This window comes from Anoplopoma fimbria, unplaced genomic scaffold, assembly GCF_027596085.1.
Source record: "Anoplopoma fimbria isolate UVic2021 breed Golden Eagle Sablefish unplaced genomic scaffold, Afim_UVic_2022 Un_contig_8232_pilon_pilon, whole genome shotgun sequence".
Lineage (NCBI taxonomy): Eukaryota > Metazoa > Chordata > Actinopteri > Perciformes > Anoplopomatidae > Anoplopoma > Anoplopoma fimbria.
Window position 1 is genome coordinate 1 of NW_026553069.1, and position 15,170 is coordinate 15,170.

General features: G+C 40.9%; 1 protein-coding gene across 1 annotated transcript; it reads left to right on the forward strand.

Moving 5' to 3' along the window:
• Positions 1–6,714: 6,714 nt before the first annotated feature.
• Positions 6,715–13,160, forward strand: enpp6 (ectonucleotide pyrophosphatase/phosphodiesterase 6; the record flags this gene model as incomplete). The annotated part of the gene is given in 7 exon segments (XM_054627252.1): positions 6,715–6,894; positions 8,042–8,153; positions 9,025–9,166; positions 9,265–9,444; positions 9,932–10,069; positions 10,314–10,437; positions 11,445–13,160. Coding segments are annotated over 7 exon segments (1,082 nt in total), but the record flags the coding sequence as incomplete, so codon positions are not given.
• Positions 13,161–15,170: the final 2,010 nt, after the last annotated feature.

Here is a 15,170-nt window from a genome sequence, read left to right on the forward strand (position 1 = left end):
CCTATTTTATTTACTTTATATATGCTTCCCTTGGGGAATATTATCAGAAAACACTCAGTAAACTTTCATTGTTATGCAGATGATACCCAGTTGTATCTATCAATTAAGCCAGACGAAACTAACCAGTTCTCTAGACTTCAAGCATGTCTTACGGACATAAAAACCTGGATGACCTGTAACTTTTTAATGTTAAACTCTGAAAAAACAGAAGTTATCCTACTAGGTCCAGATCACCTTCGAATTCAATTATCTAACGATATAGTTTCTCTAGATGGCATTGCTCTAGCATCCAGCACTACCGTTAAGAACCTTGGAGTTATCTTTGACCAGGATCTGTCTTTTAACTCTTATATAAAACAGATCTCAAGGACAGCCTTTTTTCATTTACGTAACATTGCGAAAATCAGGCAAATCCTGTATCAAAGCGATGCAGAAAAACTAGTTCATGCATTTGTTACCTCTAGACTAGATTACTGTAACTCCTTATTATCAGGCTGCTCTAATAGGTCTCTTAGATCTTTACAGTTGATCCAGAATGCTGCAGCACGTGTTCTAACAAAAACTAAGAAAAGAGATCATATTACTCCAGTATTAGCTTCTCTGCACTGGCTCCCTGTTAAATCAAGAATAGAATTTAAAATTCTTTTACTTACCTACAAAGCTCTAACTGGTCAGGCACCGTCTTATCTTAAGGAACTTATAGTTCCATATTACCCAACTAGAGAGCTGCGCTCAATCAATACAGGGTTACTTGTGGTTCCTAGAGTATATAAAAGTAGGATGGGAGCCAGAGCCTTCAGTTATCAGGCTCCTCTTCTGTGGAACCAGGTTCCAGTTTCAGTCCGGGGGGCAGACACACTCACCACTTTCAAGAGCAGGCTTAAGACCTTCCTTTTTGATAGCGCTTATAGTTAGGGCTGGTTCAGGTTCGCCTTGGTCCAGCCCCTAGATATGCTGCCCATCTTTAGGCGCAGGCTGAAAACTCACCTCTTCAAGAAGTACTACCCGGAGCCTTCCTCGTAGCACTTATTGCACTCGTATTAGTTGTTGCACTTATTGTATTCGTATCAGTTCGCTGCACTTATTGAATTCATATTCGTTTACTGCACTTATCCTATTCGTAGTAGTTTGTAGCACTTACTATATTCGGATTAGTCTGTTGCAATTATTGTTTTCGTAGTAATCTGCCTCTGCACTATACTTTTGCTCTGGTTTATGCTTTGAGATGCTTGTTTAAGAAAGGAGATGCACTTATGACTTCTGGTGACTAGTAGTTCTCTTGAATACCTATGTTGAATACACTTCCTGTAAGCCGCTTTGGATAAAAGCGTCTGCTAAATGACTGTAGTGTGTGTGTGTGTGTGTGTGTGTGTGTGTGTGTGTGTGTGTGTGTGTGTGTGTGTGTGTGTGTGTGTGTGTGTGTGTGTGTGTGTGTGTGTGTGTGTGTGTGTGTGTGTGTGTGTGTGTGTGTGTGTGTGTGTGTGTGTGTGTGCTACAGTGCGTGCTGCGCGCCTTATCTTAACACGGCATATCATTTAAGATAATGAGATATAGAGTGGTCTACACGCCGCTGAAGGGTCACACAGGTCAAACTGTGCAGAGGACCTGCGTATTGCAGTGGCCATGTTTAATGGTGGAGCAGGTCTGGTTAAGGAGCATCCTGTTCAGGACTGAATGTTTATCTTCCCCAACTGTAAGTGAGTGGCTGTCTACACCTTTTTGAAGGCTGGAGAACGAGGAACAGATGAAAGCTTCATTGTCCTAGTTGGCTCTTTAGATTTTTGATAGAGACACATGTTTGTAAAAGCGTTGCCTGGGAGGGAAATTATATATATCTACCATTTGGATTTGAAATAGTTTCACTACCTTCTAAGTGAACGTCTTTCTTGATAAGTACGGCTATGTCTCCAGATTTAGAATCAAATCTAGAATGAAAGACTTTCCCTCTCCAACTCTGATGAATCCTGTTGATATGTGCATTGTTTCTGGTAGAAACGCTGCCTCCATTAAGCTGTGAAGAGGTGAGCTAAAATATGGTGTAATGTATGTAATGAGGAGGACCTGCCCCTTTCACATTATGGGATATTAAGCCTGTCCATGAGTAAGCACGGTGGAGTAGTGTAAGACTAATGCCATGGTATGCATTACTATGTGCTTAAATAATAAGTGAATTTGAAAGTTTGCAAATGTTATATGAAAAAAAAAAAACTGTTTAGAAAATTACCAAAAATACAAAAACAGTGATGTGGCCCTCAGTCCCCCACTCTAACCATGCCTTGGCATTCCTCTGTGACTCAAATAGAGATGTACTTATTTAGTAAAGACAATATCAATATTTGTAGACTAAAATTCAAAATATAAGCTTAGATAAATAATATCAAAAATGTAAAAGATAAATCAAATATTTCAGGCAACTGAGCAAGGTATTAAGTGACATTGGCTTTTAAAGAAGAGTGGAAACAACAAAATAATGCAAAATAGGTTATTACCTCCACCTTGTATGGTTTACACACAATGTCCAGTCCCGTCCCCCCGTCCCCCCGTCTGACTGGTCTAGGGACAAACATTGTACCCACAAGAACAGCTGCAGTCCAATCATGGGTCTTTCTATTCCTGTCCTTCTGACAGTCAGTGGGGGTGAACTGAGTTCATCTTTCAGATCTGGTTAATTGACAGCTTCCGTGAGCAGAGCAGCCATAACAGTTCAGTCCACATTCAGTCTGATATCTACTGAACATCATCTCTGCTCATCATCCATCAACCATCACCCCATGCTACAGGCTTCAAGTTAGGCCTACAACTTAAAATATTCTGAGGGGTTTAACAGTCCAACAGCTAAATAAAGATATGTTATTCATATAAATGAAGGCAGCAATATATCTAATTTCATCAGAACATGCAGGGTTTGGTGGTAGAACAGTTTCATCACTGTCACCGGTGTCACTTTCAGCTAAGTCATGGATTTTGCAATGCTGTCGTTACCCTGATACACATGCACACATCTTGGTTGAGTTCACACACAAGGAGCACATTAGTGGGCAGTATGTGTTTTTAAAGCTCAGAGGGAATAATGACCTGAGAGACGAGGTTGAAACCTCTTATCCTTCCATCAGCGTTGTCTCTTTAGGGCCCGAGTGTGAAAATTGAGCCATGGAGAAGTCATATGTTTTTTCTTTCAGATTTTGAAAGGAGTGATATGGTGAAGGATAGAGAGGCAGATATTAATGATAGAATCAGCAAAGGCATCGGAGCACTGTTGCTTCATAAAAGCTTTTGAGGTTAAGGCATTGGAGAATGATTCACAGAATATACTGACACAATCATCATTTAGGACATGTGGCAGGACAGTGACACATGACTTATCAGTAGGAGGAGATAAACAAACCTTAAAATAACAGTTTATGGTCACAAGTTCACATTTAAGGGGAGAAAACCACGAGTGAAGAAGTAAAAGCATTTAGCTCAGTAGGTCTATATAAAAGTATACCAAGCAGAGGAACTGGACCAGTAATTAAAACAGTGTTAAAAGAGCCAAAAGACAGGAAAGAGCACTGAAAACTATTTATAGATGACAGCAGCGCCATCACCTGACCTGAAAACTGTCTGGGACAAAAATGAGGAAGTTTAACTGCGTAGCTGTAGTTAACAGGACAGTACTCACCAAAAGTCTGGGCTATGAGAAGTTTTAAAACCTTTGCAAATAAAGGACTCTTTGGCTCGTAGGGCTGTACCAAAGAGTCTGAAGCTCTCAAACTTCATTCATACAGTTTACCATTACAACACATTACATTACATTACATTACAGTCATTTAGCAGACGCTTTTATCCAAAGCGACTTACAGGAAGTGTATTCAACATAGGTATTCAAGAGAACTACTAGTCACCAGAAGTCATAAGTGCATCTCCTTTCTTAAACAAGCATCTCAAAGCATAAGCCAGAGCAAAAGTATAGTGCAGAGGCAAATTACTACGAAAACAATAATTGCAACAGACTAATCCGAATATAGTAAGTGCTACAAACTACTACGAATAGGATGAGTGCAGTAAACAAATACAAATTCAATAAGTGCAGCGAACTGATACGAATACAGTAAGTGCAGCAACTAATACAGGCTCAGGGTAGTACTTCTTGAAGAGGTGAGTTTTCAGCCTGCGCCTAAAGATGGGCAGTGACTCTGCTGTCCTGACGTCAGTGGGGAGTTCATTCCACCACTGAGGGGCCAGGACAGAAAAAAGCTGTGACCGGGTGGATCGGCCGCAGGGACCTCTGAGCGACGGGGCAACCAATCGCCCCGAGGCAGCAGAGGGAAGTGGTCGGGCGGGGGTGTAGGGCTTGACCAAGGCCTGGAGATAGGAAGGAGCTGTTCCTTTCACTGCCCTGTAGGCTAGCACCAGAGTCTTAAACTGGATGCGAGCTCTTACAGGGAGCCAGTGTAGAGAACGGAGAAGGGAAGTTGTGTGAGAGAACTTGGGGCGATTGAACACCAGACGTGCTGCAGCTTTCTGGACAAGCTCCAGAGGTCTGATGGCCTGACGCCGGGGCTCCGGCAAGTAGTGAGTTGCAGTAGTCCAGGCGGGAGATGACCAGAGCCTGGATGAGCACCTGCGCCGTCTCCTCAGTGAGGAAGGGGAGAATCCTCCTGATGTTGTAGAGGAGGAATCTGCAGGAGCGTGTGACCGATGCAATGTTTGCTGAGAACGACAGTTGGTCGTCCAGGGTCACACCCAGATTCCTCACAGTCCAAGTTGGCGTCACCACGGCATCATCAGTGGTGATGGACAGGTCTATGCGGGCACACCCTTCCCCGGGAGGAAGAGAAGCTCGGTTTTGTCCAGGTTCAGCTTCAGGTGGTGTTGCCATCCACTTCGAGATGTCAGCCAAGCACGCAGCAATGCGTGCCTCCACTTGGGTGTCACCGGGAGGAAATGACAAGACCAGCTGGGTGTAGTCAGCATGCGTGGTTCCGACACATTAAATGATTAGAATTGTCTACTGAAGCTGAGTATCCATATATAATTAGGGCTATCTCTTTCAGAAAGGGGCTGCTCTCCCCAGTGCCCTGCCAGCACTTTTTGGCCAAAAAAAGAGAACTATATGGACATTGCTTTTTGTTTTACCTTCCATCTTATCTTCCCCTCTCTCTCAAACACACACACAAACAAACAGACAGACAGACAGACAGACAGACAGACAGACAGACAGACAGACAGACAGACAGACAGACAGACAGACAGACAGACAGACAGACAGACAGACAACAAACAAAAACTGTTGTACTGCATTGCTATATTTAAGGAACTCATAAGATGTTCTGTATAATCCTCTCTCCTTTATCTATAAGCTGACAGTATCAGTATTAGTTTGTCACTCTACTGGAGTTTCTAACTTTGATACAATACCTTGATAAGTTTAGATAATTGCATCAAATATTATATTTCAGATACCAGGGGGAAAAAATGAGAGCATAAAAACAACCAATCCTGGTGCGACTCGTCTGGCAGTCAGTGTCGTTTGGTCAAAAATATTAAAGTATCGATCCTGAATAATTGAAAGGCTACTTATTTTACGCAGTACTATTACTATAGGTAGCAGCTGCATTTTCTCTTCTCTCTTCTTTCCGGCATTGAGTTGACTCACTCACTGCAATTTATCTTTTCCATTTAAAATGGTATTGAATACAGATGTTTTTTAAGGGGCTGTATCGAAGTTTGAAATTCAAGTATCGTGACACCACTGTACCTTGTAAGGAGATATAGCTTGGTGGAAAGGACAAAAACACAAAGCCTTTAGGCAAAACATAACACACAACTATAACCACTATGACAGAGTGCTCTTTTGCTCTAAAGGTTCCTGTTATCTAACAATTTCTACACCACTGATGTAGAAGCATATTTAGTCCCTCTCTTCCACCGTTGAGCCAGCAGCATCATCACAGCGGTAATGTGGTGACGTGGCTGATAATCTGAGGAAGTTTGCAATGTTTGGAAAATCTTAAATTATGGACAATAATTCTCCTGGGATGTAATATTAATAATCAAAATAGATTATTTGAAAAAAAAAGAGTGTGTGTGTGTGATGAATGCTTTTGAGTTGAAGGCTTCCATAAACAAAAGCCCACCCTGGCCAACGGGATGTGAGTTTTGGAGCCTGCCCCCTGGACATGTGCTGATGTGTGTGTTTTGATAGAGCACATTCTCCAGCAGAAAGAATGTCTGGCAGGACACACACACACACACACACACACACACACACACACACACACACACACACACACACACACACACACACACACACACACACACACACACACACACACACACACACACACACAGTTCACTGACACCTCCCCTTATCCCTGTGCCAGGGAGTCCTGCTTGATGCTGACTCTGTCTTGCTTTAACCTGAATTGACAAAACCAGCAGTGTGTTAGTCCCTCCCCTAATACTCTCTGACTTCACTTCCTGTGTCTGTGGCAGCTTCAAGCCCATTGGTTTTACTGAAGAAGCTTTAAAAGCACGTCGTATGCATTTGTAGTTTCATTTCTGATGACGGCTCAGTATTTTCCTGAAACACTACAGTGTCTTTTCATGGTAAAGTGTGGATAACTGATGGGGTTTTGGACAACAATGGAACTCTTGGGCTCAGAGAAATAATATCAGGCTGTGGATACTCAAACTATGCTTTTTATAAATGATTTCTCTTGATTATGTCAGGTCGTCACTGTGACATTCATCAGATGACTGGAAACTACATGTGGGATGAAGCCTCCAACAAGGAGTTTCTGATCGGGACCAACGCCGACAGTCGGTTGCCTCTTTGGTGGGATGGATCAGAGCCGTTATGGGTCACCCTGCAGAAACTGGGGAAGAAGGTTTTCATGTACTACTGGCCTGGTAAGCACACCCACTGTTAACAGGAACACTCAACTGAAGCTGTCGGCATTTTTCTCTTGTAGATCTCATGCTCATCGAACAGAACAGATACATTTCTCTTTTCATCAATGCAGCTGTCTACACAGCCCGTGTAACGTCACAGGGATGTTAGTAATTAACCGTTAGTCACTTAAATTCATTTTGACCAATTCATCGACCGATTATCAGTTCAAAGAGTTTATTAAAAAAATATAAAAATATGATTAAAAAAAACAATCATTTAAAAGTTTTTTCTAAAACTGGTTATATAATGCATTCCTGGGGGAGATGATGAGACAGACAGCTGGAGTCGTGAAACCCTTCATGCCACGATGTTGCCCCTTGAAGACGACTACAGCACCCTCCACCAAGCTGACCTAGAGGCAGAGGTGGACACCTTTATGAAAGATAATGCCCCCTCATGGATACCAATGACTACAGGTCCTCAGCCTCTGGAAGCACGTCTTCCAGAGGCTGTAGTCATGAGGACCTGTAGTCAAGAGGACCTGTAGTCAAGAGGACCTGTAGTCAAGAGGACCTGTAGTCAAGAGGACCTGTAGTCAAGAGGACCTGTAGTGAGGCCATATCTCTGTATTCTTCGGTACCAGCTGTTCACTATTATGGAGAAAAAAACAACATTTATTGAATTGGTCATTTTTGAATAGGTCACAGATCTCTGATAATCTTATCAGTTAATGGTTAATGATTGGTTAAGGGTATAATATGCAACAATTACCTTTAAAGACAATGTGCAGCCCCTTTTGACACAAAGGAGCCACAGCTTTCCTCTGAGCTCTGTCTGGATGTCAGAGCTCCTAACCCCTACATAATCTCATTCTGATCCGCTGATCACTGCCAGCGAAGCCTTGGGGGTGCTGACCCTTGTCAACATTGCTACACAACTCCCGTCTTGATGGGAAAACTCCCATGACCCCTAAACAACCCTGCAAGGGTAAAGAGATGGTCCATTGTTTCCAACCAGGACAGTATCTGCATTGATCCTCATGGATCTGAGGTTCATTTATTGGTTTGCTCTTTCTTTACAGAAATGCTTTCCTGCGTGATACTATTTGCAATGTTACAATCCTAAAAACTGTAAATAATGCAGCAATCTCACGTTTGTCTTCAGGCTGTGAGGTGGAGATTCTGAGTGTCCGTCCATCATTCTGTGAGGAATATGTCTACAACCCATCAGAGAAAAACCTCACAGAGTCAATAGAGAAGGCTCTCAATGTCCTGAGGTAAGAACACTATGGTGTCCTGTGATCCATGGTCAACATGAGACCTGACTACCATGACAGTAACTAGCAATAACCAGACCTTAGCCACACATGGTAATTATTATTAAACCTATAGAGAGTTGAAGTGGGTTCTTTTCCAGAAATGCAGAAAACCTAATTAAAAAATCCCACTGACATTTATGACAATGCTAATAACTTTAAATTCAGCTTTGGAACAGAGCCTATCTCAACGGTATGGTGTGTGGCTTGCTACAATGTTAAGATAAAGACTTTTTTTGAAAGACAGTCTAATACAGTCTAATTGTTCAAAATGTATATTTTTAGTGGCCTTAAGCAAACACCATTTCCCATGAGTCCTCAACGTTCACAGGCTAAACTCAACAGAGGATAGAGACCATGACGAATCAAGAGCTGGTGGCTAGGTCAGACATGTGTGACAACGGAACAGAGAGGACTGAACACAACACAGTTGATTGGTATGAAAAAAAAACCAGTGACGATGACATAAGCACCAGCACTGGGAAGCTTTAAACTCAACAGGTCAATGAAGATGTCCCGTATAGCTTCGGTCTCTCTTTCTTTATCTTCTTGAATGTACTGCAGCGAGCAATGGAGAGTGAGCTGTATCTGGTATGCAGTTTCAAATCGATTAGATGAAAGGTTGTCAAGAAAATACAATGACATACTCCTTCCTTTTTAGTCAGATTAAGTTCAGCAGCCCCGCCCAAACCAATTATTCATACATTACATATGGTATCCTCAAAACTATATAGTTATTAAGCTTAACCCAGCCTGAAAGGTGGACATTTTGTAGGTCTATGGTTTGTTTTCATGTGTGTGTGTGTGTGTGTGTGTGTGTGTGTGTGTGTAGCTCAGGCGAAGCGGCCATGGCAGCAATATATTATGAGAAAATAGATGTGGAGGGCCATCACTTCGGTCCAGAATCCCCTCAGGTCAGAACAGCTGTGCGACAACTGGATCTCGCTATGCAGACACTCAGCAGAAAAATCAAAGTCAGTAATATCACTACTATTGTCACTACAATTACAGCTAGTACTGCTCTTCCTGTCATGTAGTTTATTTTCTGCCATGTCTCTTGCGATTCTTTCAGGAGAAAAGCATGGTGGACCAGCTGAACATTATGCTATTTTCAGACCATGGTATGACCAAGATCCAGTGGATGGAGAAGGTCATAGAGCTGGACAAGCATATCAACATGTCAGCCATCATGAAGATGATGGACAGAGGACCGGTAGTCAGTCTGTGGCCCATAGAGAACAAGTACCAAGAGGTGAGGCCTCAATCTGTATTCCCCTCCACTGGAGGGCTGGGGTTGGCTTTGTTCATGGCTTAGGCCAGTTAAGGCTCAAGGTTCTTTCTGTTACTTGTCAATGACTGGTTAGTCCAGGGTCCCCACCCCCCATAATTAAGTGCAAATGTGTCATTGTACAACTATGTAAATTGTATGCAGACAACAACAGCATTAGTAACATTTTATCCCAAATAAACTATAATATACTTGTAGTTTTTTGTTTTGTTTCATAAGAATAGACTACAAGTGTTATTAAGGAAGAATAACTGTTATTGTGGTACCACCTGCTTTTAAACCATTCTGAGCAAAGCATGTGAAGATCATAATTCATGTACCTCTTCCTTACTTACTATACATCAGCAATGATTGGGGGGGTTATTAAGGGATAAATTGAGGGTTTGATATTAAAATGTGTGTGTGTGTGTGTGTGTGTGTGTGTGTGTGTGTGTGTGTGTCACTATTCCAGGTGTATGCCGCATTGTCCCAGGTCCCAAACATGCATGTCTATGCCAGAGAGGAGATCCCTGAACGTTTCCATTTCAAGGGAGGGAGGTTTGTCTCCCCGCTGACACTGGTGGCTGATCCTGGCTGGTTTATCTCTGAGGTAACTCATTCATACACACAATGCATTACGGTAACGCTGAATGTAACCCTAACTTAGGTGTGTTCTAAACAGGGAACCTTTCAGCGTGAAAGTCCTCTCTTGACTTTGGAAATAGCAGTTGACAAAAGGTCCATTTAGAAGCTATTCTGAATCACATGTGGATTGGTATGGTTTCAGCCAATAAAATCACACAATCTTTTGTTAAAATAATTTTGTGTGTGCATGTTTGTTTGTGTGTCCCTAGAACAGGGAGAAACTCCCATACTGGAGCAACGACACTGGGGAGCCGTCAGCATGGCAAAATGGTTGGCACGGTTACGACAACGAGTTCCTCGACATGAGAGGGATATTCTTAGCGACAGGACCTGGTAAAATACAAATTCATATTTTTTATATTACAATCTTTGCATTATGTTAATCCTGTGATCTCTCTAATTCACAATGTAATCTGTCCCAAATAAACCCTACCTGTCTCCTGTTGACAGGTAGGTGACTCTAAGACCTTGAGTAACACCGTAGAACAATTCCTGCTTTGATTTGGAAGCAAAAACTTTAGAGATTTGGAGATTCATTTAAAAGAATTACTTTTTCGGCGATAGGATGGCTGCTGTTCTGGAAATTGCTCCGAAATGTAGATAAACACAGGATCTCTAGTTTGTGATTGTAAAGTTTCATGAGGTTATGATTATCCTAGAGGTCCAAATAACCCATTTTCATTCTCATATCTTAAGGTTAGAGGTCAGTGGGAGTTCCTTTTGAAAATGTATGAAAAAAATGTATGAAAAAATGTAGCCCAACTTTGAGGTGTTATTCAGCCCCATTTCCAACAAGATAGCATGAAATGGTTGGTACCAATGGATTCATTAGCTCGTCTGGTGTCATATGATATCAGTACATTTACTCTAGCTTTAAGGTCTCAAAGTATAAAGTTTATATATATATATAACTTTATATGATTGGAGTTTAAAGTAGATTACAGGGCTCCTGTCTGTCCCCAGAGTGTGAATGATCAGCAGGATAAAGGGCCTTAACAAGAGACAACCCCTTCAAAATAAAAGCTCCAGAAGGTTATTGTATCTTAACAGGAAACTCAGGACAAGGTTTCTTTTCAAAATAAAAGTCCCATAGAGTGACTCCAACACAGTAATATGTAATAGTTTTCAACTTTGGCAGTATTACTGTTTAGCTTCTGGCTTTTATGTATTTTGGCTCCTAGTCTCTTTATGTAATTCAGTTCAGCTTTAAAATCTTGCCAGTTTTACAATTCAGTTCTGTATTTCCAGTAATGCTTTGCAATTCATTTCAGCTGTCAACATTCACATGTATTTGCTAGTTTGAGATGTAGATCTAATTACATTTTCTTCATTTCATTCAGACTTCAAGAGAAATTTTCAGGCAGCTCCAATACGAGGGGTGGACATCTACAACGTGATGTGCTGGACGTTAGGTGTGAAGCCTTTGCCCAATAATGGGTCCTGGTCTCGGGTAGAGTACTTCCTGAATGGCTCTGATGGTCCCTCCCTACCCACAACCCTCTGCTGTATGGGAATGTTAGGAATACTGCTTGCACTATGGGAATAAAGCATCAAAGAGTTCAGTGGTGATGGCATCTAATGGTATCTAGAAATGATCTGCTAGAAAGAATAAGAACTGTAAAAGAAATGAAACAGGCCAAAAAAATCAACCTTGAAATTGTTAAAATATTCTTAAGGACCAAGAACTTGAAGCCTTAAAGTGCCTAAAGAGTTTTCCAGGACCTCATCCCATCTTCCCAAATGGCCCGGAAAAAAGAGAATTCTACATGCCCACAAATCCTAACAAAGGACTTCCATCCTGGATCCTGAAGAGCCCTGAACTCACATTGTCCCTTGCTTTTGCAGCTCTCCATGGCTGATCAATGGGTGTTGATGTCTGAGGTGGTACATACCTTAAATGTCCAGCATGACAACTAATTGTTAATTCTGTTATCTTCTGCAATTTCACTAGCTAACCACTCGATGTCAATCATAGTGAAACATGAAAAGTTGAATATACAACATGTCAGCTTGTATTCAGTGATGCATGTATCAGGCTTTCTGGTCCGTTACAGATTACTTTAGATTACAAACCAGAGTCAAATTCCTTGAATGTGTTCACATACTTGGCCAATAAAGCTGATTCTGATTTCAGGGTAAATGTCACTATCCTAATCATCGTTTCCTAGTACTTTTCTAAAAAGTTTCCTGAAAAGAACTAGGTAATTTAAAACAACGCTTTGCTTGTCTTTATACAAATTCCACATGTTTGCATGTTCAGAAGACTGGCTGTTTTCTTACTAAATAACTCTGTAGGTTACACTGCCAATCAAACAATTATTTGAAAGTGAACAATTTTAAGTATTGCCAATTTTTTATTTTTTTATTTAACCTTTATTTATAAAGGTTATCTCATTGAGACACGGGTTTCATTCATCACACTAATATAACACAACCTTACAGACAGACAGGACATTTATACAGAGACAGAAATAGAAACCAAATGGTAAAAGTGATAAGAGCTAAAGTGGTTGTTTATAACTATTATAAAGAACAAGAGTAGAAATTACAATGTTTTTCCAAGGAAATGCTCTAGAATATTATACTGACCTGTGAAAAACAGCATTACTGATTTCAGGGTATTTGTAACCTTGAAGCTGTTGAATGTAAACCTCTCTTTTTTTTAGCAGTTTTTGTTCCAAGATAAAAGTTTCTAAAGAAAACAGTGATGCATAGAAAAAAGCCCCCATGTATCCAGATCAGAAGACTTCCTAAAGCACATAATGCCGATGTTGACTGCTTTTAATATGTGTAACAGCTAGAATATGAGTTAGGAGGAATAATGAAAGCAATACTTTCTTTATTTGGCAAAGCAACACTCTGTATGGTAGTTGATTATTACTGAGATGATTATCTGGATCGGGCAAAATCTTCATTCATTGTACAATCCTGTATTGCATAATGACGATAAAGCTGAACCTTGAACTCAGCTGTTCATGTCTTTGATCTTTAAGACTCTGTATGACACACGTTTTGTAAAAAAGTGATGTATAAATAAATTAGATATGGAAAACATGGGTCTGTCAGAATGTTATCATTGTGCTCAACCACTTCTTCTGTGCTAACACTTCAGAATAAGGAATGGCTGTGAATCCATTGGGATTAAACCACTTTGAGTTTTTGCTAGTTAAGACTTAATTTCAGTCAGTGACAAAAATAAATTCACCATTGCTATCAAATGGCTATTCAGTTAGATGGTTGAAAGGCTCAGCTGTTTAGAATGTGAATATCACACGCTGGAAAAATCGACATATCTTTTTGCGCAACAAGGTTGATTTTCTGACTTAGCAGAGCAGTGAAGCTGAAGCACAGTCACAACGTTGCCACAGTTTGATCCATTTCTGTAGAGATCTCCTGGCTCTAGATTCGGTTGGAGGCAAAGACGGCTGATACCGCCAACTCTTAACAGCACATTATGGTAGGCAGGTCAAACAAACACAGGACTTTCACTCGGGAGAACTGTGTTCAAATCTGGTGTGTGTCTAAAAGTGCTGCTGAGTTATTATAAAGGGATAATCGTGATTTTTGTCACAAAGTGGTGGTGTCTAAATCCAACGTTAAAATGTTTTCCTGGTTTTAATTTCCCACGTTACGTGCCACCACCATGTAAAGCGCTGTTAAGAGGAAGTGATCATTTCATGTATTTCTGTGAGTTCACGTTGGGTTACGCTGCTGCATTTGATGTGAATCAAGCTGGGTCTAGACCACAGAAGTCTTAGGCCAGTCAAACCCCTTTAAAATCATACAGAGGGAAAATCTGGTCTGAGGCCTTGGTCGGTACCGATGTTCGACTGAAGACTATCTGGTATCTTAAGGGGTTTAAACAGTCCAGGGTGGCAGGGACCATATTTTCCAAAATCCACAAACTCTTTTCACATTGATACTCCACCACCTGCAAAACACTTTATATTTGCAGCACATTTTTCAAACGCCAACACACTCTTTTAAAACAGTTAAAAACACATTCAAAACAGAATGATGGCAAATGTCATGCATTTCTGTAGTACCCACATTGAAATATATAGAAAATCTTAGCAGAATATTTACAATAAAATGATATAATAATCATTCCAAACACAGCTGATTGTTATCTCAGCTGAAAGCCACCCAGGTGTCCTGTTTCCAGTTTTTTTGCCAAACAGACAAAAGAGGACGGCTTCACAGTGATTTTGCTTCAAACCGCAGATCAAGGAAGACCTGTTGGTGGGGAAGGAAGAGTGGAAGGGAGAGAGAAGGCGTAGAGAAAAAAGGAGAAAACCAAGAGCGCTGGTCTCTGATGAGATAAGGTCCACAATTATTGAAATTGTTGTAAACCATGGTCTCAGTTTGAGAGAGGCAGGTTTAAGGGTGCAACCAAATCTGCAGCGTTCAACAGTTGCACAAGTATTCCGAAATAACAGCAGGTGAGATGTGCATCCTTCAGTGATAACTGAACTGAATATTACAGTACAATACAGTAGGTTTATATTTTTACATGGGCTGACATTTTGAAATATATTGATTATTATTTTTTCAGAAGCGTAGGAAATTACCATTGTTAACATGCTATTGGCAACAATGAAATAAAGCTGCGGGAAATTCTGGCTGACAATATTACAGCAGAACAACGATTGCCAGAGTCCTAGAGAGACATACAACAAGGATGAAGCAGTTGTACACTGAACCCTTTGAGAGGAACGGTGAACGTGGGAAAGAGATTTCTGTTCCCCACCCAGACAGGGTAAATACACAGCTATGCATTATGGAAAGTACTGTAAAACTGTGAATTTACTGTATTTTAGAGAGTAATGGAGTTGGAAGCCAGGCAAACTGCATGTACATTTATATTTGTTGTTGAAGCTGGATTCAATCTGGCCGAAACATGCCGCAGGGGAAGAAATGTGATTGGACAGACAGCAACCGTGAGAGTCCCAGGCCAGAGGTTTTGAAGCATGAATGAAAGGTTTTGAGTTACTATGTTCTGCAGAAATGCAACAGAGTTGTGATCCAATAAAACAGTTGTGATGATTGCTCTTACAGTTAAGAGA